This window comes from Neodiprion fabricii, chromosome 5, assembly GCF_021155785.1.
Source record: "Neodiprion fabricii isolate iyNeoFabr1 chromosome 5, iyNeoFabr1.1, whole genome shotgun sequence".
Lineage (NCBI taxonomy): Eukaryota > Metazoa > Arthropoda > Insecta > Hymenoptera > Diprionidae > Neodiprion > Neodiprion fabricii.
Window position 1 is genome coordinate 19,412,011 of NC_060243.1, and position 24,704 is coordinate 19,436,714.

Here is a 24,704-nt window from a genome sequence, read left to right on the forward strand (position 1 = left end):
GCTTTTAACTGTTGCATTATCGGTTAAGCTCGCCGCAAGCGTTGAACCGACTTCGCAATACTTCTTTCAATATTTTATACGGTATTCTATTCTTATACTGTTTCCGCACTTGATTTCACTTTCCTGTACGGGGAAAGTTTCGAGATAACTGCAGCTGCGTAATTCTCTCCATTTCCCTTGTTTGCGGTAAAAATTTCTCATTTTGCTCACCACATTGGCGTTTTGAAGTTATTTTAAAACGCTGTTCCAAGCTTTTCCCGGAGATTCGATTTTCACCGACGCTCGATGAAATCCGGGCGTTACAATATCTACTTGTTCCTCCCATTCGAGTCAAAACTAACGCCTTGTCTGGTCAACAGCAATTCTACAACACTAGATATCACGAGCATAAGACTGTGTACAAACCATTGAAGTACAGATGTAGGCAAACAGACCAAAAAATTACCAAATAGGATTAGAATAAGGAAGCGTGAGTGAGCGATAATACATGTAACCAAATCGGCGCAACCAAATCGGAAAAAAACTTGTAACTGTAGCATACCTAGAGCTAAATTTAGCATGCCAACAAAAAGGGGAAAACCACCAAAAACTTGAGGATCAAACTAAATTACGTGTTGTGAAGTCCGATCGTAATTATATGAAGAGTTTTGTTCTCACGATAACTGTGAAGATGTTTAGAGTGATCTCTAATTACTTAACTGCAACGAAACGAAAATTTTCTTTCTCCGACGAAAAAGAAGATGTGGCATAGGGTGTCTCTTTTATTTTTTAGTTAAATATCGTGGCATTATCATGTACGAAGTAGCAGTACTGCATAGTTGCGTTGGAACGGAACTCGAAAATAATTAACAATGCAATATAAAAAACAGTCGGCGGTTTCGAGGCGGCACAACTATGTTAGCATTGCGATAATGGAATCCAAGTGGTAAAAACCGCGATAGGCGGCATGTCGACCACATGACTTGGTATTCAAGTCTGGTTAATTGAGCCATTTTGACGAAACTGTTACAATTCCCCGCATTACTAAGTTCGAAACACACTTCAAACCATAACCGTATATAGAAATTTATTTAGAAAATTACGTGACATATTTCACACGTCATGGAACTATGACTTAACCTGATTGCGATAGTCGTTCGTTCACGCGATGAATAAATTTCATTCGACGTGACCGTTAGTTGAAGGTAAATTTTTGCCATTCTTACATTCTTGAAATCATATTCCTTTGAATGATTCGAAACGAATATACGGGGTGTCTTAATCGTACTGAAGTTTACTGAAAAAATTTTCGATTAGTATTTTTCAGCAATTCATTTCCATCATGAAAGTATAATCACAATTTTTATCGTTTTATCTCTTCTTTGCCAGCCGCTACTCATTTCGCAAGTTCTCCTTATGTGGTGGAAACGATAATTGTGATAATAAAAAAACAGCATCAAGTTGTTACAGAATTATGCAACGCAAAGCAAATATCAACTGTTGCATAATCCGCACGAGCGTTTGCATTTGATCTGATGAAATCAGAAACGGAAAATTTAATGTGGAATGAGAGATTAAGCAGAATCCTATGCTGCCGGAAAAACTTAACAACCACATCCGGGAAATACCGAGTTTTTGTGTCCTTTATATATTCTCACCATCCTGAATAAGTGCAGAGTCTGCAATTGACGCTGGAGCTGCAGATATCGTGTCTCAATCCTTGCTCCGTCAACGCTTTGTTATCATCATCGTTTTGTTTGAGGTAAGTGCAACATTTTTATCCATGAATTAAAATTTTCCCATAGGATATGTGTAATACTGGTGAGTGAAATAAAAATACAAAAAGAGTTTTGCCAGAAGCGATTCGAAACAGCAAAAAATACTGCTTGAAAATTTGGTCAAAGTTTTTAGTTTTAGCAGTTCTTGCGCGTGAGATGGATTTTTATTTACTATATTCATACTTCTGGTTTTGTTTAGTTGAAAAATTCACATGTAATCTCGTTCGGAAATTTTGTCAACGAAAAAATACAAGACATTTTAGCGCTACGTAATTCGGTGAAAAAAGTAACAAATATTGATCGTCATATTGTAAGATTTAGATGACAACTTTCGCGGAAAACTTGAAGATTCATATGCAGACACTTTTTGTGAAATCTTGCGAGATTTTAAGATCCAATTTTTGGACTGCTTCATTTTTTTCTTGACTTCATATTGCCCACCACAGAGAGTAATCCATGATTTTTTCTAAATATTTTTTATGATGTTTTCTCCAGTTATGAATTTTCAAATAATTACCTATTTCGAGTTTTCAAATAATTATGAATTAAAAAAGATACGAGATATTGAAAATGGCAAAACAATGTTTACTCTTTCATCTTTAATCATAGATAGGTGAAATTGGATATTAACAAATCAGATCTTCTCAAAATCATCTACTTCGTTGACTTTTAAACAATAGCGAATTATTTTTCTTCATGATGGACCCGTATTATTTTTGTGCAAGGAGAATACTGAAACGCAGACTTTTTTTCTAAAAATTCCAAAGCAAGTCTCATTCTGGGTCAATGGCTCGTTACATTTGAATCATTCAACTAGCATATAGTTACTATTTCGTGATATTTTTTACACGAATTTATACTGAAAGTCAATAAATAAATTTATTAGATTTTTCCTGATATCTCTTTTCGTTTTTGACTAAAATTTATTCACAAAGTTGAAACACGTAATTACCCAAAAATTATTGACTGAAGAACAGATCGAAATAAGAACTTGAAAAAAGTCATACATATTCTTTTCAATGGACGGAATAAAATTTGAAAAAATGCGGAAGCAAAAAATTCCAAATTGAAATGTTATCCGATTGTGTCAAATAAAAGCCTCACGTACGTATTGTGGATTGGAATAAAACATTTTTCGTGGTGATAATTTATACAAATACTTTTTCATCTTCATATCGACAATTCCGTATCAACGACGATAGTTAATTTTTTTCATGGAATAACATCCCGAGAGACGGGAAATCCCCCATCTACGAGTCATTCTGCTTATCATTCAACATCCGAAGCACGCTGACACATATTCACGTGCATTAGATAAAGCTTAAAAGTAATAATTGTCGGATTTAATTTGTTTTTTTCAATCATATGTTTGATAGTATACCGCATTTGTGGTTTCTCGAATTTCGAATGATATAAGAAATGTATAAATAAATGATGATGACGTACTAGTTGATAATTATTCCTCTATAATCGTATCAATGCGTCAGCATTGTGACAGCTGGTACGAAATTCTCCGATAATAATATGGAAAATTGAACTAAACGGCCGAAGAATACGTATAGAAACTGCTGTTGAGTTTCGCCAAAAAAATCGTTTCTTTCTTCTCCCTGTGACGTCGTTTAGAAATGTTGAATTTCGTATCCCTGTCGTCGAGAGGAGGGAGCTTGAATTTTAATAGCATAAAACGGACGGTGTGAAACGGATACCGGTCGGTTGGACGTAATCGCTTCATTGACCGCATTCAGCGATAAGCTCAAATATTAGCATGTGGCTCTTAAACATCAAAGGTGCAATGGACGCATGTATGCATAGCACTGGTCAACAATGGTTTTGTTGCCCTGATACTTGAGTGGTATTAGAAAGATTTGACATCGACGATCCTAGGAGTAAGCGTAGTTTTTTGAAATTGGCTCTAGTTATTTATTTTATCCACATTTTCATATATGACTCAAAAAAGCAATATTATATTTGAATGAGAAGTTCGATTTTTTCTTATTTTTAAAGTTTGTCAAAAAATACTGCACTTTTTTTTAACGCAAGTTTTTTTCCCTGAATTTTGGCGATTCTGTACGTATAATTTACAAATAAAACTATAATTATATCAGAAACCATCCTCTTCCTCCGCCACTCTTCAATCTTACAGTAACATAAAAACTAGAACCAATCCACTATAATCCTGGTTTTGCTCATTAATTCTACGTTCTCAAACACCAAAATTCACGGAAAGAATCAGGGCAGCAAAGGATATTATTTTTTGTTTGTTTTTGTTTGTTTCCTTGTTGAGCTGCGTAATGCAACAGGGTAACTTTAGAATTTTTTTTTCTACCAATTTTTATTCATGGCATTGAAAATTGTTTGCTGACTTATGACAAAAAAAAAATCCTTCACAAGAATAAGCTGCTTGCTCAGGCCTAAGAAGTCCTTGAATCGAATCTTTTATTTTTTTATCAAGCTAATCAAAATGAAATTTCTTTTCATATCGAAATTTGAGATGTCAGATAAAGTTTGCTCATTGTGGTTCATATTTTTTCCTGGTTATCGCATTAAATATCACTTTCCATTTTTTTTATATTTATATTTATTTTATAATTATTTACCAGTTAAGAGTACAGATCAATATATTTATACATGTATATAATTATATATGACTATCTGTCCTACAGAGAGGCGAAAGCATCTGTGCATAGGATTGGTATAATATTTAATTCAAGGCAGCGAATTCATATAAAAAAAGATAACAATTTTTTAACGTACCAAAAAAACAGCACATTACTGATTAAAGTTTTGTGCCAAAGTATAGTTCAACTAGACTTCATATACTTATAATCCATTTCAGCAGATTATTCTTAATTGATTTCTTAACACCTTTTAAGCTCTTTAAAAGCTCCTTATTTGAAATACGTAAAATAAGAATCTGAATTTTGAAACGGATTATTTGAAAGAACAGTTTTTGAAAATCTTTGAACTGACAACTATTACGCAATTCAAACGTTAGAAACAAATTTCGAATATACACGCTATCGCGACTTGGAGATAAAAACTTTGTTTTCGAATAACAATTTGGGCAGAGTAATAATTAAAATTCAACGCCAGAACGGCGGATTTTTAAGTGTTCAAGATGGTTGTTCTACATGCAGCATTGAGTGTGAAAACCGTTGACCTGTGCGAAAAGGAAAATGCAAAGCTCCACCGCACCGATGGCTATGAACTTGTCACCATGGATCCACCGACGCCGGTTCTACGACGTGGCCAATTGTTCAAACTGAAACTACGCTTCAACCGTCCATTCGTTAAAGAATCGGACATTGTTCGTATTTTATTCAGCTTTGGATCTCGTCCAGACGTGATGAGAGGTACCAAAGGAATTGTCACCGTCGATGACAAAACTTCTTTTCTGGCCAATTCGGAGACCTGGCAGGTCAGGGTAACCGATATGAAGTCAGAAAATGTCTCACTCGAGGTTCAAAGTCCGGCGGACAGTCCGGTCGGAGTTTGGAAAATGAGAATAGATGCGACTGTATCAGGTGTTGAAAAAACCGTCAATACTTACGAAGTTGACAGCGACATCTATCTGCTGTTTAATCCATGGGTGAAGGGTGAGTGTGAATCTGATCAGATAATTTTATACTGCCGGCATTAAACATTCCGTCGAAGTCGTGCAACGAGCCAAAATTACCTCTATTTTTCAGATGATCTTGTTTACATGGAGGACGAAAAACTACTCGAAGAGTACGTGATGAACGACACGGGTAAAATCTGGCTGGGAACCGAGAAACAACACAGAGGGAGAGGATGGGTTTTTGGTCAATTCGAGGACTGCGTGCTTCCAGCGTGTGAATTGATGCTGAAGAGATCCGAAATCAAGGACGCGGCTCGAGGAGACCCAATCAAAATGTCCAGAGCAATATCTAGAATCGTGAGTGGCGAATTTACTGATTATCGAATCGTGTTTTCATATTAGTGTTCTAATATTGCTAGCAGATCTGTGCAACTATTACTATCGTTTTGTTGCAAGATTTGAACGCACCTTGTTATTTCGGTACCAAAAAGTAACTTGTTAATATTCATCATCACAGATAAACGCGAATGATGATAGAGGAGTTCTAGCCGGTCGATGGGATGATAAATACGATGGCGGAGTTTCTCCGTCCACGTGGACAGGAAGTGTCCCAATATTGAAGAAGTTTCTGGAAACCAAAGAATCTGTTCGTTGGGGTCAATGCTGGGTATTCTCAGGAGTCGCGACCACCGTTTGCAGAGCATTGGGATTGCCTGCAAGGTCCGTTACGAATTTGAGCTCAGCGCACGACGTCGACAATACGTTGTCCATCGACCGTTACGTTAACAGTCACTACGAGTATCTGCATGAAGATCCAATCACTGGGAAACGATTCTACGACATGGTCTGGAACTTTCACGTCTGGAACGAGGTCTGGATGGCCAGGCCGGATCTGCCCATGGGTTACGGCGGCTGGCAGGCCATTGACTCAACACCTCAAGAGCAGTCTGATGGCATGTACCAATGCGGTCCGGCTTCCATCGAGGCGATCAGGCAAGGCGCCGTTGGCTTCAATTATGACATTCCCTTTATGGTGTCCACCGTCAACGCTGACGTTATACATTGGATAGAAGACAGGCGAAGTGAATCTGGTTGGAGGAAGATTAGCTGCTCCAAATCCGAGTGAGTGCTTTTTGTCGTCAGTTTGGGCTCTTTGCTTGAAATTGAGTTACCACATTGTCTTAATTCCGTCCATTTCGTACAGGGTTGGACGTATGATCTTGACCAAAGCGCCTTTTGTGTTTGACCCAAACGGCGATGGAGACCGAGAGGATATCACTTTTCATTACAAAGCTAGAGAGGGTAAGTAAACTTGAAGCATCTCATTTCACCGAATTGGAAATTCCGAAGCCAATCACGTGACACGACACATCAACAAGGAAAACTTAGAAACAATTAATCAAAGCTAACAACGTATTTATCAATGAGTACCAGAGTGAGTAGGGTAATTCTTAATCTTTAATTATATAGATACAAATCATTGACGACTTTATCGGCTTAGATATTGTGATGTGAAGTGATGTGATATGTTGTGCATGCAATTATCCCATTTATCGATGATCATTTTTCGAAATCAATACAGATTTTTCTAACGATAATCAATGGAGACCAAATGTCGAAACGAGGCGCCAATTTGCGAATTTTTAATGATATCATAGAAGAAGTGGCTAAGATTTTTGAGGTCCGTTTGTTTGTTAACAGTAATATTATTTTTCATGCTAATATGTGTCATGATTACTTTAGGTACAAGGGAGGAGCGGTTTGCTCTGTACAGGGCTGCTCGTAGTGTGAATGGTGCGAGGAAAGTTTACGCGGTTCCTGAGAAAGCCGAGGAAGATTGTGAATTCACTCTGGTTGATCTCGACACAGTGAATATCGGAGAACCTTTTTCACTTGAGGTCAATATAAAGAATCATTCTCACGAGCCACGAACCTTCCATGCGAACTTGACAGTCAGAAGCGTGTACTACAACGGTAATCCAGGAAACATGGTGAGAGCAGTGACTACACGTTTTACTGTTCCTCCCAATGAACGTAAGTTGAATTACAATACTTGGAAGATGGCCTTATGCACTGAATCGTGATAGAGGTGAAAATTGCGGCACGATTGTTTCGATACTGATGTTATTTTCATGTTTCAGGTGAAGTGCTTCGCTTGCCTGTCACCGCTGATCAGTATCTGGAAAAATTAGTGGAGTATTGCCACATGAAGTTGTCCGCCGTGATCAATGTCGTAGAAACTAACCAAACTTGGGTCGGTGAGGACGATTTCCGGGTCGTGAAACCGACTATCGCAATAGAGGTAACGTAGTTTGAACTCGTAAGACAATTTTTCAGCCTCAACTTACAGAGCGTCACGAATTACATGCAATCGCTCAAACTCTGTGCTGACGAATAAAATTTTTCAGACCGTGAAGAAACTGATTGTTGGAAAGCCAGCAGATATGTCACTTAAATTCGAGAACCCCTTGAAAGAGTTGCTGACCGACTGTGAAATCAACTTCGATAGTTCAGGGTTTATCAAGACCAAGGAGATGAGATTCAGAGATGTTGCTCCAGGTGGAACGGTTCAAGCAAAATATCAAGTCATCCCACACAAAACTGGAAAACACAACCTTGTGGTCACCTTTACGTCCAAACAACTTTGCGATATCAGTGGGATGGCAACTGTCGAAGTTATCAACGAACTGGAAAACTTGACCCAATAATATGTAGATACGGTGTAGTCTTAATAATGTTGTCATCTTGATATTCTTGTTATCACTGAAGGGATCAGCCCACAGTTGCTGTCTGGTAGCACACGGTTTCTTATATCTTCTAACCGTCCTGAGAAACATATATTCTTGTTTGTATTAAACGTATGGTCAAATGATATCGACGGGAGTCAACATCCAAACAGACTTAGGTGCACGTGCGTATCAGAAGGACCACACCAGAGAACGACTGGTATCCTTTCAATATTGCAAGCTCATGGTCAAAGCATTTTCTCTTTTACAATGCCTTTCATGGCTTTGGCTATTCATCTCATCAGCGATTGAGCGAAAACCGTTCAGCGTCAAACAACAGTTCGTTAAGACAAACCAGATGTCCGAAAATCACCTTATAATATTTTCGGACATGCAGGAAGTGGCGTGCGCGTGCAGCGTAATAAAACCTTTTTCAACTAGTGTCGTTTGGGAAACGATGACCTAAGGCCAGAATAGGCTATCTTTGCATACAACCATTTTATAATAATATTCAATCATTATAACCTCAACTCGGTTTAAATTTCAATAAACTTAATCATTGTGTTTAATTTATACTGTGAGTTGTCCAAATCAATTGCCTTCAACGTGAGTATAGTAAACTAGCAATTCTATTAAACTATCTCCATTTCCATTTTAGTATATTCACCGGCGCTTGTGTGGCATTGGTAAATTTCAGGGCGTACTTAGGCATATTTTCTTTGTACAAGCGTTAAATTATGTGGTGAGTTGGTTTTTTCGTGAATAAATAACAGTTAGAGTCAATCCAGCCCATGACACAAGCTCATCGTTGTTAGATTGCATTCTAGAATTATTGATTTCAATAAATAATCGGTGAATAATTAGATATTACACTCGTACCTCATTATTGGTTCGAAATAATTCTCTCAGATTGATTTCATATAGGAATTATTTCAACGTTTAATTCGGCCAAAAGGCTTTTCATCATGAAAGTTTAAAGAATCGATAGTCTCAAATGTGGAGCGAAAGATAATAATATTAAATTTTGGTAGAAAGATGCATCATCAAGCCCGAAGAAAATGATCAACGGTGAATATCCGCCACAATGATCAAGTTTTGAAACCCATAAAAAGATCGCATTAATATAAATCAGTACATACAGAGTCGGGAGGAAAATAAATCACCAAGACTCTGTCGAAAAATATTTTATGTGTTATTATTGTACGATCATCTTAAAGGGGCATTTACGCCCGAGAAATAGATTTTCTGTTTTTTGCATTTTTGTACACTTTCAAAGAAAAGAAAGAAAATTTTTAGAAGCCGAAGTCCTTTAACTTGTATGAGTCTACACGCTGTAACTCTGAGAATTTAAACTATCAATGCTTTTTTCATCACTTTTAATTTTTCAAACTTGCGCGTAAGGTTTCTCCTACAATTTCTGATCAATTCGTCTGAAATTTTGACACGTGGTTTTTTTCAAGTATTTTTCACACATTGTGATAGGATTTCACCTAAATTCTCACCTGGGAGTGAGATATTCTAAATTTTGTTTTCACAAAACGGCTATTTTTTTTATCATGATTCTTAAAAACGATGTATTTTCTTTCAAAATAAAGCTATGGAAAAAATTCTATGAAAATTTGTTAGCACTTGCAAGTAGATTGTGCCCGAAAAATCTGTATGCTATGCTACAAATATTAAGTGCAAATCCTTGCGCACTATGAATTTTTATCTATATAAACTCTATTGAATTTGCACTCGGTGCATCACCCTGGTACATTTAAATGAGGATCTACATATTTGATCTTATTTTTGAACATGAAAAATTTATTGAAAAACACCGTTAATCATTTTATTTCAGCAGCTAGTTCAATCACATACAAGTGAATAAAAGAAAAAACAGTGCATCGCACTTCAAAGAAACACTTTTTGTGTTGGTTTTGCTTCTAACTCAGAATTCAGATGCGGTTTACGATTTGGTGGTTATTTACGTATATTGCTCAGTACATTCAGAAGGTCTTGATGAGTTTCCGACCATGGTTGCCTTGCCTGAAAATGCTTCCCTAGACAGCCCCTACACAGCGTAGAAGTCTGTCCAGATTTAACATAAACACCTTGTATATTTCGTACACCCATCAGCGTCGAGAATCAATCATCTCCTAGCGAAACCATCCCAGCAGATCTTTACACCGTATCCTGATTTCCGACTAGATTATACATTATACCTTCGGCTTCCGTTACCGACTCGGCGCTCCGAAGTTCCAAGATGGCGCCAGCTCGCAACGCGTCCGCTGGATCGATGGTCACAGCAACTGCCTTGACTCGACACTCGGTGACCCGAGGTTTCAGGATCGGAAGGTTCGAGCGCCTGACACGTGGTAAAGGGCTGACGAAGCGGCGTCGCTAGATGGCGCCAACGGGCTGACCGACTCCGAGTTTCTCGCTGCTGCCGTGACAGGAACTACGCTTCTCCTCGTCCCTCGTCCCATTGGGTTGTGCCCTAAAAGAGCGAGGCGCTGGGCATGGTGGCGTTGTCTTGACAGCAGCCAGCGCGAAATGTCGATCGAGGAGAATCCGCGGCAGTGCTTTCCGGGAACATCCGCGAATCAGTCCGGCCGAAACGAGGCCTGAAGCCTCGACAATATTTCGCGATCGTTCGCCGCGTATCTTCGGACCGGAAAACTTTTGCGAAACATGAAAAATACCGGGCGGTGCGTCGAGGCGCCCTGCACTCGCCACTTTGACGCTATTGTCGAGACGATTAGCTTTAGCTGCAGCTTCGATGTGGCCGCCGATGGTTATTTTTGGCCCCTGAAGGGCGCCGCCTCAGAGCACGCTGGGAACCCCGATGCACTTTTGCTTATTCCTCGCATTCCTATCGCTCTTCTATATTCTATCGATGATCAATTTGTCAGGGGCGAATAATTCGTGAATTATGAGAATCAACCCGAGTAAGATGAGCACTCCGATCGAGGAGAAGATATACCAGAACCTTAAGGTACGTTTTCATCGTTTAAGGAGATTCCGCGATCTCGAAAGCCTCGCATGCCTTATCAAAGTTTTCTTCTCTCTTACCTGCAGCCCTGCTTTACTGCATCTCCTCGTTATTTTCAAATCAATAACTCGAGAGCGCTACTCTACAGTCGGTTTAACTTACCCGGTTTGCTGGCTGCCCCCTAGACGTTTCACAATATACTCTCTAACGATGTTTTTTACCCGATTCTGTAACAGTTTTTTCATAATTATTGATTCTGCGATGCCTTAGACCGATATTTTCTCGGATTCGTTTTATGATGTTTGTTTCTCTTCTCCAGCTGCGCGCCTGAATCTAGATATAAAATTCATGATTTAAATTTCGACTCGAAATTTGAATATCGAGCAAATCCCTAGATACAGGAAATGCAGGTGGCATTTTTTTTACGAGGCTGAAGTCAGTAACGTTAACGTATAATTATTGTCCAATTTTAGCATAACTTCAAAGGAGTTGAATTTACAAAAATGACTATTTTTCTGTTTATTACGGTTTAATAAATGTAAGAAAATCCCAAAGTTGCGAAGTAACGATTTCTCCTAAACATACCGCATCGTTATAATAACGTTACTAACTTCAATCTCAATTTTTTTCTTTCTCGATGCTTCCCACGATCCTAAAAGTCACTGAATTGATTCTTAGGGAATTCTTTTACTCATATTGAAAAAGATTACTAATTGTGTCCTGTAATAATTTACACTCGTTATATAGTTTGAGAAGCGTTAATGAATTTTCTAGGTATCAAAAACCATTTGAAGATAGGTGTTGGAAATTTTTCAAACCATGATAAGATCTACAAATATTTTTCGGGCAATATATTCGTGACAAAAAAAGCTATCACAGAACTATCGTGTCATACAAAAAATTTTGTCGTATTTACAAAACCATCAAAATTCTTCATTTACAAAAATCGTTTAGTCGATTTAAAGTTCTTATTAGCTTTGGCCAAATCGTAATTATCAGAGAATTGTTCTTGATTATCTAACACGGTATAAATATTGTGAAAAGTAGAATCATGTCAATACTATTTGAACCCGCAAGGTATTTTTTAAATTCCGATATGTCAGCTTATGTCAGCTCACTTTTTGTTTTTGGAAATTATTCATTGGTTTTATTTACTGTTTGGACGTTATTGGATTTATTGGACAGTATTATTAATTCGCATGGTTATACTTAAATTAATTGGAAGTATTCGTCAAAGGTTCGGACTGGTATGGTGACTGTGAGCGATGGAAAAAGCAAGCCGATTCCTATGCGGTTACATCTCTCGATGGAGGTTCTCAAGCTGCAGCGAGAGGACACTGAGGTAAAGTGAAATGATTTTAACACATCGAAGAACCATCGGAATATTTATTTCTCTACAATTGTCTCCACCCGGTAGACAAGAATGGAATCCATCGTTTCTAAAATTTCAAAATCCTGGTTCAGAAAAGTTCTTTTTTGTTATAAATCAATGCATTGCGATTTTTCAAAACTATATGAAGTCCTTCACTATTCAACACAATTTTTTGTTCCTTCTTTGAACTATTGCAAATACTTTTCGACTTTCTAAAATTCTTTTCATTGTAATTTCTTCAACTTTTTTTTCGTCACATTTGATTCTCGGCAATTTATTTCAACGTTTTTTGAAGCTCTTCAGTTTCTTATCAAATCCCTAAAATCTTTTCAAGTCTCTACAAATCATTCATATTTTTGTTAATTCCCCAAATTTTCACCACTTCATTCTAACCCTCTTGAATTCGTACCATCACCTTCTTATCCGATTCAATTTTCTCAAACTTCCCTCAACGTTTCAAAATTCTGATCAATTCTTCCTAATTATTTTGAATTTCTCTCTACTTCCATAAATTCGTTCAAATTATTTTCGATTTAACTCGATTCTCCAACATTTTTTTCACTGAATTCCAATCACAGAAATTTTTGCCCAATTCCATTTAATTCTTTCCGATGTAGTCGAGATTCCGGTTAGTTCACGTCAATTTCCTTATATCCTTTACTACTGTTTTCGTAAATACTTTCCAGTACTTGAAATTATTCTTTTAAACGATTTTCAAATAATTTCTTTGATTTTTTTAACTCTTTTTTCGAATGCTGACCATTTATTTCTAGTTCATTGTCACCCTTTCGAATCCCTACGCATTTCCCAATCTGTTTCAAACCCCTCACCACCTTGTACTTTTATCCTGCGCTTACTCCAAATAATCGCACGCCAAGTGCACGAAATATTTCATCCCGATATTCACAATTCAAGAAAAAATAGCATCGACTAATCTCAGCAGGCTATGAATCACAACAAGCCGCCATTAGACGCGAAGGAAAGAATGGTTCAGATAACCAGACAGAAGATAGGAGGACTGGGACTCAGCATCAAAGGAGGTGCTGAGCACAAACTTCCGGTTCTCATATCCAGGATTTATAAGGGTCAAGCCGCTGATCAGTGCGGTCAACTTTTCGTCGGCGATGCCATCATCAAAGGTACGAAGTTTTTTCAAAGGTATAGAACTTTTCGAGAGCTCAATCGTGTAAACGACTACATCTGAATTTGACGGAAATACATTTTCCGGAATTCGACTTTGGACAATCTTTGTAAATTGAATCACAATTTTTCTGCACAAATGCTGTTCCGTTATGACATTAAAATAATTTTTGGTAGTTTTCTTCACTGTTTTTATTTCACAAATATCACGCACGTTTTTTACGATATAACTCACAGTTATGATTTGACTGATTTGAATGCTCTTGTAAAGTAATTGCATCATCCATGATTCTTCTGGCGTTTTTTCTGATTCTAATTACCTCCGAAAAGTTTCATTCGCGTTCCAACTGTTTGACTCTTATTCCTACAATCAATCCACAATTCGTTAATGTTTTTCAGGATATTACTCACGGTTTCAAATAACTCTTCATTCAATTTTTCTTCATTTGACTCAAGCATTTTCATGGGTACTTAATATACTTTTGAAATGCTCAAGCCGATGTTACTCATATCTCCAATATTGTACTCACGGTTTTTCATTGAAGATAAATATAAAATTACGTCGTTCTTCTCCAAGATAGAAAAACTATGAGAACAAAAATTTTAATAGTGCATAACGAAAATTAGAGCCAAGAAAACGACTGTTAAATTGAATGACACGAACGGTACAATGTTTTTTTCCTTATTTTTCCTCAGTGAATGGGGAGTACATTACGGCTTGCCATCACGACGACGCTGTAAACATATTGAGGAACGCTGGGGACTTGGTGGTTCTTACGGTGAAGCATTATCGGGCGGCAAAGCCGTTTCTACAGAAGAATGGTAAGCATGGAGAATAAAAGGAGGGCGAAAATAGTAAGTCACGATACGAGTGCGCAAAGTACGCGATTCTCGCACGAGTCTAGTTTGTCGGCTAAGCGAAGCGAGGGTAACAAATACACGAGTGCAAGGGTCCACGTACTTTGCGCACGAGTATCGTATACTATTTTTTGTAACACCTGTAACGGGAAGTTTGACTCCACGAATTACTTGACCTTTCGTTAGTCGTGCAATGAGCGTCCTTGTTCCACAATGTACTATTTTCGGTAAATTTTTTTCGGTAGTAATTTCTTACAACGCTTTTCTTTCATTTTTTTCAAAATATCTGATCACGCTTTTCCCCGCATTTTTTGTTTATCTGTTTGGCGTTTTTTTTTTTTCAATTCTTTTTGAACTATATTTCTCGATGGTTAATTTTCTTGTGTTTTCTAGATAAAAATTCTTTTTCTACTTTTGAAAATACGTCTGTTACTTTTTTGCCAAGTTCTTGAAAATTCTCTTTCAAAACATTGGAAATATGTCCCAATCAGGCTCAAAATCAATCAACAATTCATGAACGTTTCTTTTTTTTTTTTTTTTGTTTTTTACACCCTACGGAAGAGAATAAACGCTGCTTCGAAATTTGGAAACTTTTGCGGCGAAAATTTTTCAGCAATAACTGGATAAAAAACCAACCACAGAACGTTGTTTTTTTGAAACGCAAGTAACTAACATAAGTCTCGAGGAATAAAAATACCAACTCGGAAATCAACTAACAAAATTCTCTGAGGGAATGAAGCAGCGATTTTTTCATCCCGAATTTCGACCGCGTTTTTTGAATTCTTTTCCGTTTATCCTTTTCCCCCAGCAGAAAAGGAGGAAAAACTGGATAATGCCAGCAACGAGGTTGCAGAAGACGGTTGGATTTCACCTAGCAGAAGATCAGGCAGTCCCAGATGTGGCCATAGCAGACACAGCTCGAACGCCTCCTCTACTTCAATTCAGGACAAAAAATGGCTGGATATCATAACCGGTACTTTAGTAGAACGTTCTTTCTTCATACCCACTACAATATTACCATGATACTATTTTTTATAGTCCACGAAAAGAATGTTCCGTATCTTCTTAAATTCATATTCCATTTGTTATACGTACAAACTTATCAGAAGAAAGAAAAAAAAAAAAAATCTCCAACACCATGTCGTGTGGTCACAAAAATGGAATTCCATTTCAAAATCTGAGCTAAGGTCGTAAAAAACGATGTCATCGGAATATTTTCCAAGCAATTAACTGTCCTGATACAATTTCAACGATCAAGAAAAATGATGATAATAATAATAATAATAATAATAATAATAAACTGATGCGGACGTGCGATTATTTTGTAAAAAAATGATTCTCGGAAAAAAAAAAATTAAGGACAAATTAAATTTTTACCGAATAATTCCATTATGGTCTCTGAATTCCAATTAAAAATATTTAGAAAAAAAATGTATGATAATATATGTATTTTTGTATCCCCAGTCCCTCTGATGATGGCGTACGTGACGAGATACATATTTGGTACGGACAAACTGAGAAGAAACGCGTTCGAAGTGCGTGGTTTGAACGGTTCAAGAACCGGAGTAATTCACTGTGACGACAGCGCGATTTTGAGCCAGTGGCTGAAATTCATCACCGACAACGTGACGGGTGTGACGCATCTGCAGGTGATGGACGATTATTATATTCATAACGATTATCCATCATGGTGGAATTTTTCCTCTCCGAAGGTTATTTCGTTCACAAATCAAGTGTAAATGAAAATTTCGAATCAATTATCGAGCGATTTGCAAATAAAAAACTGCCTGGAATTTCGACATAGATGTTGCTACAAAATATTCCAAAAGTTTCTACAGACTGGGATCAAAAGAATTAGAAACGAAAGAATGCCCAAAATCCGGGCACACAAGAGAAAGAAAAATAAAAAAATACTCAACCAGAACATTAAGAACGAAAACAAAAATAAGAACTTAAATAGAAACAACAACGGTGACCTGAATAAAATCAAAAAGTAAACAAGAACGACAATTAAACAGGAACGAAGACAACAACACAAGAGAAAAACAAACTCAATAACAGCAACAAAGATACTTCAAAAATATTGGCAATTCATGAAATCCATTCGAGTGATTCCACATTTTTTACTTTGAATGATAGAAGAAATTCTTTCGTAACAATTCTGTGCATGGGTTAGAAAAGAAATAATGTTTCTTTACTAACTGACCGAATAATTTTATCAACGTATTGCTTTATTTATTTACTCTATTAATCGATAGATGAAACTGTACAACCGCAACTTCAGCGTCGGCGAACGGATCGAGTACATGGGATGGGTGAACGAGGCTGTGAGTAATAGTAACCAACCCTGGCAGAGCTATAGGCCAAGATTTCTGGCGTTGAAAGGCCCAGATTTATTGCTGTTCGAAACGCCGCCGGTGAGTAAAAACAAAAAACGGGACAAACGTTGCGTTCGCAAAAGATGTGGTATTTTTTTTTTGAATATTGAGCAACAACTTGGCTGTTTATAATCATATAATATGTCTTGAAAATCTTTCAAATCATCGTAATTTCGAATCAAGGTGGTGTTTATAAACTCATAGATGGCTAAAAAATGGTACGAAATCAGTCGGTTCTTACTCAAATTGCAGTGAGCTCAATTAAAGATATTTTTACATATATATAAGTTTGACACCTAATCCAAATCTGAAAATTCAGACGAAGAACTTGAAACGATATCTTAGTAATATTCGGCGACCAATGACGAGGATTTTAAAACAGTTTGAAATAAATTTCGCATCTGCGCGTGGAAGAAAAAATGTTATGCTAAAAATTTAATTTTCTATGGATTGAAACTCTTAAAAAAAAAAATCATCGTTAGCAAGAGATTTACAAAGAGTACAAAAATGTGAACGAGCCGAGTTTCTTCGGTGACAATTTTACGCATCTAATAATTTGTCATTTTCTCCACGTGATAATTTTAGTGCAATATAGGCGACTGGTCTCGCTGCGCGTTGACGTTCAAAGTTTATCAGACGATGTTCAGGGTGATGAAAGAGTCCGAAAACGTCGACGAGAGGCAGCATTGTTTCCTCGCCCAGAGTCCTGGAAAATCGCCGCGTTATTTGAGCGTTGAAACGAGGCAGGAACTCTTGAGAGTCGAAGCGGCTTGGCACACGGCAGTTTGCTCGGCAGTAACGCATCTCAAAGTGAGTAAAAACCGAAAAAATTATTCGAAATTTTTCATAGTCACCGTTTTCAAAAAACATGCGCGAAACATTCCTTCCAATTCGATGATATTGAAAAAAGTACTGTTTTTTTTTCTGGATTGACAGAAGAATCAATAAATTTTCAGATCAATAGTCACCGTGAGTAATGAGAAATGAGAGTTTTTGTATCGCAGTGTTTTTTGAAAGTGTGAAAAGAGCACAGCAATTTCACTTCGCAGGAATATTCGAAAGACGAAATGAAACCTTTGTTGAAGTTCCTCAAGATTTGATGTTATTGAAGAAGTACTTGTTCTTGTTTTTTTTTTTTTTTTACTTCTTTTTTGAATTGCCAGAAGATGTCGAAGAAAAAAATTAAAACAATTTATTTATAATTATTCTTATACGAAAATGTGGTAAGATTCTTTTACATTTGACCGTGGTGTGAAGAAGTGTTCGTGTTTTTTTTTTTTCTCTTTTGAGCAGCTGAAGAATTGAAAAAAAAAAAATTTCAAAGCAATAACTGCATCGATTGATAAAAAAATAATGAGAAGTTTGGAATCATGGGTTATGCAGAGAGTGCAAAGTGAAGAGGGAAATATTGTTCCATGGACGGGTATTGCGAGTGAATGAAATCGAAATCTTTAAAAATTGATTCGAATCAACTTTTCACGGAATAAACTGATTTCGTTAATTGTTGAGTGAATTACAATAAATTCAATTGTACGATCACTTGAAATCTATCGAAAAATACCGCCATGAAAAGTAACAACTGCTTTGAACGAACATGTCGAGTTACGGAAAAATCGAAATACCGTCGGCCTGTCAAAAAACTGTGATAGCAATAAATAAAGAATCGTATCGACTGAAAATTCAGGTCATGATTCCGAAGTCTTTGAAAACATAACGACATTGAATGCAATTTCAAAACCGGTTTATGAAACTACAAATAAAGAAGATGCCTGAATCGTCGATTGTTTAATTTTCCAGTCACGCAAAATATCATAACTTTTGTATTTTGTCATTAAAGGACAACTGATAAAAACAGTAACGAAAAGAAATGAAAATCTTTGACGATGAGTATTGCAAATTTCACATCACGATGATTAATGATCGGTGAATTTTCGGATTGGGGAAAAAGCCTAAGAGTTTTGTTTTATTTCAGCACCGAACGGCGGCTGATAAAAACGGTAAACGAAAAAATGTCTGCGAATGTTACACGTTTCATACGACCGTTATTTTTCAGAGTCAGACTTTCCCGGTGACATTTAGCGGCCGGAGTTCAACCCTAACTTTGGAATGGACTCAGGGTTTCACGCTTGCCTACGAAAACGGGAGTGAAATAATATGGAAGTACAAATTCTCCCAGCTTCGAGGCTCCAGTGACGACGGCAAAAGTCGTCTGAAGCTCCACTTTCAGGAGCCTGAAACTATCGCGATCGAGACTAAGGTGATTATTAAATGCTGATTGAGTAGTTTGGTTTGTCAAAAATATACAATTTTTGTCAATCAAATTACGAGATTACTTTTATTTCATTGACTTAATCCGTTTCTAAATTTGATTTTGATCAAACGCAGGAATTGGAATGCACTCAGCTACAGAATCTCCTCTTCTGCATGCACGCGTTTTTGACAGCAAAAGTGGCAGCCGTAGATCCGACATTCCTAACATCCACAACTCCGTAACGCGTCAGCAAACCGTTAAAAACGACTCCAGTAGCAGGAAGATCGAAAAAAGAACGCTAAAAACAGAGTCTTGACAGAGAGAGAGCTAAGTTTAAAAAAAAAGAAAAAGAAAAAGAAAAATTCACATGAAAAATGATTAACATGTGACAAAGAGCATGAACTGACAAAACGTGAACAATTACCAAATATTAGATCGTAAATATGATAACCACCGTAACGTGTAATAAATTGCTGGATTTAAGAGAAAAAGAGAGACAGAGGAAGGAGAAAAAACAAACAAACAAACAAACAAAAAAAAAATAATAGAATTATTATCTGTTAAATTGTCGTATATTTTATCAGGCTGATTATTCGCGCTATTACTTGTATATTGTTACACCTACTCGACAATTTTTGCTTTCGTGCCAAAAAGTTTACTCGCTCAATCTTGTCTCGTAAATTCGAAAATGCCATATTATGCATCAAGATTTTCGCTTCGAAATTTGAAAGCCGAAAAGAAAAAGTTGAAAATTCCGAGAAAAGAATAAGCAACTATCGAATATAATTTTGGCCCGAGAGCGAAGATTCTGACCGTCAATACCGGACTTGAGGAAATAAATAATGCAAATCTGCTGACTATTAGTATTAGGAAATAGATATTGAATTTAATTGAGAGTCGTTAAAGTTATACTGTATGAATTATTACCATTATTATAGTATATATGTAAATGCATAAATATACGCGACCTCGTCGAAATATCTTGTTGAAGAAGAAGAGAGAAAAAAAAAACACAGGGACAAAATAATTTTGTCGTTGACTGAGTGTGTGCAATATTACGACATACTTTTAAAGTAATTTAATCTCGTCTTGGTATAATATTAATTAATATTGTTATGAGCATGGAATTGCAGCTTCTTGTATTGCAAACGTTAATTTAACGACGGCGTTTTGACGTAACGATACGCAGGAAACGCTGAAACACAAACAGGGCGTCCCATTTTTATTCCAACGATATTATTTTATCCAAGAAACCGAACCAAATTATTCGTCTATCATCACTTCAGAAGTTTTCAACGAACATTTTTCACAACAATTGAAAACGTTAATTTCGATCGCTGTTTTTCCGATTTAAAGTTGGAATTTTGACATTCAAAACATCAGATTCAACCGGAATTGACAAAATTCGTTTAGTATATTCGGGGAAATTAATGAAAACTTCTGCTTGAGGATTTCGGTACTGCGTAAAACACGCCGTGCATTGAATGTTCATTTAACAGAGTATTCAAAACGATGGAAAGCCGGTAAAATATCTTAAAATACAAAAAAAAAATACCACATGCGAAAATTTTTTTTTTTGCAATTCTTTCAGTTTCTCAAATTAAAATTGGTGAATATTCATCGACATTCCACGTAAAAACGGTAAAAACTTTCTGTACTTACTTTTTTTGCAATTTTTCTGCAATTTCGTAATAACTTCGTTACTATTTATCGTTGCGTTTGGGTTGCCCTGCATTTTATATCCAAGTCACGGGCTTTCACCGAGTCAAAGTTGCTTCTAGTGCATAAAATCTCGCTTTTTACAAGCTTGGATTTCTGTCCATTGTTACCGACAGTTCGTTACAATGTTATTATTATATTGTCATTATTTACATCACCATGTATCACGCTAGAAATCATTATTTTATATCATCACTCAGTACTATTATCATTATACATTAATATATTTTATCCAATTCTTTTATCGTGATACGAATATATTACGTATATCGGTTTACATGTACAAAAATTGAAACAAAGAAGGATAACAAAAATACCTACGTTTTTTTTTAACACGTTTCATTTCACGCTACGTTACAACTCAGTTTTTATCACTCTAATTTCCGCCTCTCTAAACCGACTCATTATTAAATGTCAAGTTGTAAGTATGGTTAGAGAAACGTACACCAGTCGCTGATTTTTGTAATTTTGTGAATTATCAAAGCGTGAAAAATCATTGCTGATAATTTTGTGTATTTTATACTGAACGTACAATTTCGGTCACCGCAAGCAATGAAATTACAAAATTGACGAAGCAATCCGTCATATCAATTGTACATTGAAAGAAAAACTCGACGCACATGACATAAAAATTTATTTGAAGAAAAATTACTTTCCTTTCCATAGATCGTGCTTTCTCTTTTTCCAACTCGATCCTAACTGGAAATAATGAAGATTTTCAGTTTCGACGATTGAAAATAATTGATCAGCATATTCTTCGAGAAATAATCATTGCTGTTTAAAAATTATCAGAATTTTGACGATAAACGGCAAAAGGAAGAAAATTCCCCGCGTTTTGAGATTTCGAAATTGTTTGCAATCTTTGAATTTTCAATCTACGCCACCGAAATCATTGAGCTCTTCGACAGAAAACAAAATTACTATAAAAATTTTGTCGATTTTCGCGTTCTAAAAGGTGAGAGAATATCTCGACACAATACAAGCGGTGAAGAAATTACAAACAACAATTAGAAATCATAGGTATATGATAGGTATATATATTACGATAATACACAGTTCTATCAAATTCATGTCAATATATTACAACAATAATAATTTGTCCTTTAACTAACTTGTAGTAAAGTGCCTGTAATACGATTTAATTATAGTATACTAATATTAATTATATAGTGTCTGTATAAAAGTGAAAATTATCGACTTTCGAAACGAGAAAAACACGGAATTACGTCAAGTTGAAAGAAATTAAAATAAGTGAAAAAAAAAAGCTTCTTCATCAATCGATAAATTTCAATACAAGATCATCTAATCCATGATGTAATTACTACGGTCAAGAGAATGATACACGCTGTTTAAACGGTTGGGAAAAATTAAACTGTTATTTTCTTTCTATTACCTCTTTCACAATTTTTCACAATCCTATATTATATTGACAATTATTATCGATGTTGATGTCAAATCTAATTTTAACGCAAATGGAAGGGAAACATTGAATAGCTATAAGGAAAGAAAAATGAAAGAAATGGAAATACTTGTCATCAGTTTTCAATTTTTACATACTGATTTTTTCAAATCAAATACTTGTGTCGTTAATGCGACGGATGGATAATGTTATAATAACAATCATTCTATCGTCACCGCAGACTGCATAATCAACACTTGAAGGAAATAATAATAATATTAATTATAATGTCAATAACAGTAACAGTGTTGATAACAATAATAACAGCAACAATAATAGGAGTAACAAGAACGATATCACGTCTCTCAACATTGTATAGAATAATACATGTAATACGTAATTATGAGAAAAGCATGTAGCTAGGAAAATGGAATGAAGATAGACGCGTTAAAAACGTGGCGTGTCATAAAATTATGCTTTTAATAATTACACATAAGTAATTAAACATAGTTTAAGTCACATAGTCAAAAGGATGAAAGAAATTTGGAGGGATAAGAAACCAGAGAAATTCAATGCCTCATTAAAGTGATAAAATATGTAGTATAATACATAGAGTAATACATAAAAATTATTTATAATTCTGAATTCCAAGATGATAATTCGTGCTTCGTGAACGTGATTCGATTATCAATTTTTCGTTCTTTCGAAGTATCGTCTCCAATGTTATATTCCGAGATATAATACCGTGGAAATCTGTCGAAATATATTACGTCACATTTCATGTCAATTCAAACCATGCCTAAGACGCAATTATTGTTTGACGTAGATATTTTATCGTACATTATAATATCGTCAATGTTACATATTGCAATAATGTAATGATTTAAAGCGGTCATCGTCACGAGTACGATATAATTACAAATATCGTTATTATATAAAAAAAAAAAAACACATAGAGCTGTACATAGTTTATCATCACCTGTAGTATATAACGGTAATAATAATAATTATAACAACAATAATGACAATCTCATGCCGATAATCAAGTCCGTATGGTAAATCCATGAAAAAGTTGTATCATCATACGTTATGCATAATCTAATCGAGTTACAATTCTTGAAAATTTCTATATATTGTTATATTTGTTGGCATCTTCATTGTTATTCTTATTGCTATTATCGTTATGGGCGGCATGCATTGCAGCCGTAGGCATGAATAAATAATTGTAATTATGCAATAAGCGCGCAGTGCACCGATAGAAATAATGGTCAAATAAAATATATGAATATTGAGGTGAATGTAGAGGATAAAATGAATAAATGAATAGATTATAGGTCGATGAATAATTGAAATTGAGCATCGCGCACGCCTGCGTTACATGTGTACAATAATATCACTAATTTCCAGGCTACCGAGTACGATTAATTGAATTCCATGCCAATCGAACCAATCACTCAATTCCGAAGATACACCAAATCAAATTAGAGAATAGAAAATAAAAATCGTAGTAGCTCAGAACTGTGACAGTGATGCTAAAAATGTTTCAACAAAACCCGTAATATTTGGATTGAATTTGGCATGGAATGCCCCATATGTACACGTGAGAATGATTGCAGAATATAAATAGTATATAAATACGCGAATAAGTATAGGTAATTATATATTACAAATATCATGTTGTATGTACACGGTGAAAAAGAGTTTTCGACCCACCGGAAAGAACTATAACCGATTAAAAAATCTGACGTTAGATGTGACATTTTTTCTTCAACTTATCACAGCTACAGAAACATGTTATTTCCGTCTGTTTTTTCCATGAAAATCAATTTCTCCCGACAGCTCGGAGGGTCTTTTTTTCTGTGTAAAGCGACTATATAGGTAGTATTGTCAAAATTCTTACGTTTCAAAATATAGTTTATCCGTATAATATGTATCCATCTCCACCTCCCCCCAACTTCCTTTTCCTAACCCCAAAAACTCCTCGAACCTCCACTGACAATATGATTCGAAAATATATTATATCATTGTTAGAAGTTAACAATCCTGTCCGTCAACTTTCGTGAATTTTTAACCCAACCCGAAAGTGCATGCACCTTAATTTTTTTACTTTCGATTCTCTGACTTTTTCTAACACTGATACTTTCAGGTGTTCGAATTAACGTATTCGGTAAAACTGCGACCATAATACATTATGCAGTAAAACATATAATCGTTTATATTTGTACGGGAATTTTTACAACGCGATTAACAACTTTCTCTCTCTTCCAACATCTCGCGCCCCCCATCACTTGTGAACAGCCGATCACACGGCAAATTTTTTAGGGAATGTAGTCACTTATCAATAATCTTGAACGGTACGTTTCCCGCGAGAAAAGGCGACACCTGGCGGCGACCGGAGGAATTAAGTCAACAACCCGCCATCTAGCGACTCAGGTGCTGAAGTATTTCGCCATCGGCTGGCTCGGCTAATATAGTACACACCGCTGTCTCTGAAGTCGCCTGCATTTCTACGCGATGTAGGAATTCCGGTAACGCCTGCAAACCGCGCGAATTCCTATAGTTACGTAAGTA

The 24,704-nt window shown here is 36.1% G+C and overlaps 2 protein-coding genes across 5 annotated transcripts; both read left to right on the plus strand.

Annotated features, from left to right (window-relative positions):
• Positions 1–1,668: 1,668 nt before the first annotated feature.
• Positions 1,669–8,615, plus strand: LOC124182237 (hemocyte protein-glutamine gamma-glutamyltransferase-like). 2 transcript variants are annotated; one of them, XM_046569198.1, is made up of 8 exons: positions 1,669–1,741; positions 4,851–5,353; positions 5,447–5,673; positions 5,834–6,438; positions 6,521–6,618; positions 7,060–7,350; positions 7,458–7,618; positions 7,725–8,615. In XM_046569198.1, exons 2-8 carry the CDS (start codon positions 4,876–4,878, stop codon positions 8,022–8,024), a joined length of 2,160 nt encoding a protein of 719 aa, XP_046425154.1. In that variant the 5' UTR covers positions 1,669–1,741; positions 4,851–4,875; the 3' UTR covers positions 8,025–8,615. The 2 variants fall into 2 exon arrangements, with proteins under 2 accessions (XP_046425154.1, XP_046425153.1); XM_046569197.1 differs by having other exon boundaries at positions 1,676–1,741; positions 4,868–5,353.
• Positions 8,616–10,476: 1,861 nt separating this feature from the next.
• LOC124182238 (gamma-1-syntrophin) lies at positions 10,477–24,171 on the plus strand. 3 transcript variants are annotated; one of them, XM_046569199.1, is made up of 10 exons: positions 10,477–11,019; positions 12,254–12,358; positions 13,329–13,527; positions 14,225–14,350; positions 15,195–15,359; positions 15,851–16,035; positions 16,645–16,803; positions 17,350–17,574; positions 18,818–19,021; positions 19,150–24,171. In XM_046569199.1, the coding sequence occupies exons 1-10, from the start codon at positions 10,957–10,959 to the stop codon at positions 19,255–19,257; spliced, it is 1,539 nt and encodes a 512-aa protein (XP_046425155.1). In that variant the 5' UTR covers positions 10,477–10,956; the 3' UTR covers positions 19,258–24,171. The 3 variants fall into 3 exon arrangements, with proteins under 3 accessions (XP_046425155.1, XP_046425156.1, XP_046425157.1); XM_046569200.1 differs by having other exon boundaries at positions 10,478–11,019; positions 15,198–15,359; XM_046569201.1 differs by having other exon boundaries at positions 10,478–11,019; positions 13,332–13,527.
• The last annotated feature ends 533 nt before the right edge of the window (positions 24,172–24,704 follow it).